The sequence below is a fragment of the Lachnellula hyalina genome (genome assembly GCF_007821495.1).
Source record: "Lachnellula hyalina strain CBS 185.66 chromosome Unknown contig00367, whole genome shotgun sequence".
Taxonomy (NCBI): domain Eukaryota; kingdom Fungi; phylum Ascomycota; class Leotiomycetes; order Helotiales; family Lachnaceae; genus Lachnellula; species Lachnellula hyalina.
In genome coordinates, this window is record NW_022157481.1 from 1 (window position 1) to 3,177 (window position 3,177).

The 3,177-nt window shown below is 48.6% G+C and overlaps 1 protein-coding gene across 1 annotated transcript; it reads right to left on the reverse strand.

Moving 5' to 3' along the window:
• Positions 1–1,017: 1,017 nt before the first annotated feature.
• Positions 1,018–2,914, reverse strand: LHYA1_G009232 (uncharacterized protein; the record flags this gene model as incomplete). Its single annotated transcript, XM_031154135.1, has 2 exons — positions 1,018–2,756; positions 2,815–2,914. 2 exons carry the CDS (start codon positions 2,912–2,914, stop codon positions 1,018–1,020), a joined length of 1,839 nt encoding a protein of 612 aa, XP_031000895.1.
• Between the last annotated feature and the right edge of the window lie 263 nt (positions 2,915–3,177).

The following is a 3,177-nucleotide window of genomic DNA, read 5'->3' on the forward strand; positions in this document are numbered from 1 at the left end:
GTACTACAAATAAACCCCCTTTAACCATCCAATTACATCCAATGCAATCACAATCTACGATACCCGAATATTCGCACTCGTTATATAGGTAGGGTAGGGGTAAAGAAGGCAGGTAGGTAGGTAATTTAGTAAGCTGAGATAGATAGATATCTTGGAGCGGACCGACTTTTACTAACCGAGGTACCTACCTAACCACCACCCATACCTACACCAAACTTCCTTTAGAGTTTCCAGTACCTACCAGTTAGTAAAATAAGGATCAGGAGGTCCGTCATAATCACAGTCACAATCACATCAATAAAGACATTTGATTTTCTTTTTGAACTTGCGCAGTTGTAATTCTCGCTATTTGGGTATCTATCTCTCTTGGCTTGACTGATTCAGATCCCGAATCAAGGCACTGCGCAATCGCTCACTCACTTCGCTTCACTTCAACCACTCTTCAACTATCGTAGCACACATCCCCTTCTCATCCCCATTCCATTCATGTACAAAAAGGCACTGCTCAAAGCAGCGCGCACCATGGTATCATCCATCCTCGTACGCCAGTGGTATCGTAAGCAAAGTGAAAGTAAAAAAACGCACGCGACGTTTTTTTGCCCTTTATCCGAAAGCAAAAAAAAAAAAAACTCTTTTCCCATCCGAACCCTTGAGGGCCCATAAAAACGCCGATTGATGTATATGTTGAGGCCGTATAAAGTATTGTGCTGATGTTTAACACCAGTATGAAAGAAAAAAAAAGGAAATGCGCTATGCTCGCTGATGTAGCAAAAAGACATTATGCCAATGCTGTTTGTCCATTCGACCCAATGAAATTGCAGGTCTGGTTCTGTGCCAAGAACTCGGAGACGATGAATGCTGGTGGGCTGTGAAGCCGATGTTAGGCTTTAAGTATGCCAGAACGTGTAATATATTTCAATGTGATGCTGTGTCCGTCCTTAAGGCGCAAAGTGTTGGTGGTGATTCCGGCTCTTATTACAATTAAGTATGCGTCTTATATGAGAAATCTCTGGTAGATCACCATCCCTTGGAGTGGTACTCCCCTAGGCCGCCTTCGAAGTACTGATTCCAGCTCGCATTGACTGCGTCACCATCTTTGCTCTCCATGTGTACCTTCTCGGGATACTGTTTGAGGTTTGCAACATCCTGAGTAGTATGTCTACGCTTGAGAACCGCGTTTGCGGTTTGCGACTTTTGTCGGTGTTCGTGAACAAGATGTTGCCGAAGACTCACGGTGAGCTCGTCATAGATCATCTTTCGACGCGTTGTTCTCGGGGAAAGCGCTTGCTGATGAGGAGTGATATTTGTTGTAGTCTGGATAATAGGTTGTGCTGAAGTACGAGCAGCTTGAGGAATCTCGGCAATTGGCTTTAGACCTCTCTTCATCATGAGAGGAGACGCGTCGTCAGAGTCGGGGGAAGCGGCGAAGGAAGGACCATTGGGCGAGGTCGTTCGCGATCTTTGGAGGGCCGGTGTGGATCTCGAAGTTGTAGCTGCTGCTTGCGCCAAAGCGTTGGCACGATCACTTTGGTGAAGCATTGTGGTGATTAGAGAACGGCGCGAGGTGAGATTTGCCTTTGAATCGACGCGTTGAAAGAATGTTCTCTCGTCGATGCTTGCGTTGCCACTGCCCTCTACTGAATCCTCCCAGTCCGAAGAGTCATCGTCATCATCAATCGCGCTCTCATCAATGTCGTCCTCCTCATCGGTCTCAAATACATCATCGTCAAACGGTTGCTCTTCCTGGATTGTTCGTGTTGCTACCTCCTCTTTGAAAGATGTTTGCTTCTTGGCAGGGAGAGGACGTTGCAGACCATTGGCTAGTGCGCTTTGGCTCTTGTTAATCTTAGCTGGTAGAGAGCTTTCGTCTTCGTTTGAAGACCCACCAAAGGAGAACATGGCACTCTTCTTCTTTGGTTTTAAGATAGGCTTAAGGCTGTTCTCCATAGAGTTGTTCTGCTCACTCGTAGAGTCTTCCGCAGAGGATCCTCCTAACGCAAACATGGTCTGCTTTTTTGGCTGTGGGCCTCTGACGGGATTGGAGGCGGTGATGGCAGCGAGATCCACTTCGGGGATGGATGCTGGGGTGTTGAGGAGGGGAATCGACCTATATGAGGAGCTGACATGTGATGGTGAAAAGCCCTTGACTACGCTAGTTGTGCTCCGCTCTGAAGTGCAGCTTACACCGTCTGAATTGGTCGACTCGGCTGAGTTATCAGGGGCAGGCTCGGCCAAGTTGTTTTGGACCGAGGGTATTGAGATTTTTGGCGCAGGTGCAGATATTTGCTTTGGTCTTGGTTGAGGTGGTGCAATGATTGGGGCAACAGGTGCGAGGTACGAGTGGGTGCTGATGGAGAGCGGCTCGATGTTCTTCTGTGACTTTATGTTAAGGACCATCTTCTCGAGATCGTCAGGCGTGATGTGTCGTTCACGGCCTCGACTCCGGCTGCTCACAGAGTCTTGTCTGTATATTTGAGGGTGTAGGATGCTAAGGGGAGCTGCATCGGAAGCCAGGGTGGAGTCGTCGAATTCGAGAGCTTCTTCGTCGGGCAATGAGTCGAGACTACCGGACAGACTTGGTACTTCGTTGGAAGAATATCGACCATCTGGACTTCTTGACGCGATCGAGGTGGCTGGTGTAGTGGCGTTTGCTTCTGAGATAGGGTCGCAACAGAAGGTCTCTCTATTCCATAATCTCCAACTCAGGTTCTCTAACCGACGCCCTTGCTCTAATGATGCGGCACATCTTGAGAATACTACACGCGGGTTAGTACTTGAAGACGCGGCCAGTTCCAATTATGCGGTAGGACTCACCTGTCCACATGCTGAAGAGATTCTCGACATTGCGAGTGTCGACCTTGTGTATGAGACCCACGTCTACCGTTAAGACGGGTGCATCTAATCGAGAAGGCATTGTGGGGTCCTGTTCCTGTCTGCTTGAGCGCACGCGCTGCTATAATCTCTGAGACACGACTGCTGTGGAGTGCCCGCGATGTAAACGCGAAGCAGAACTGGAGAATGTAATTTGGTGTGTTCTAGGGGTTGTGGTGGTGGTGGTGGATGGGAGATGTGAATGTTGCGGTTGTTGTTGTTGTAGTATTTTGACTATGGTGGGTAGGGCGGTGTTAATCCGAGTGCTGCAATCGTAACCGATACTCTGATTGTTGGGCGGCGGTG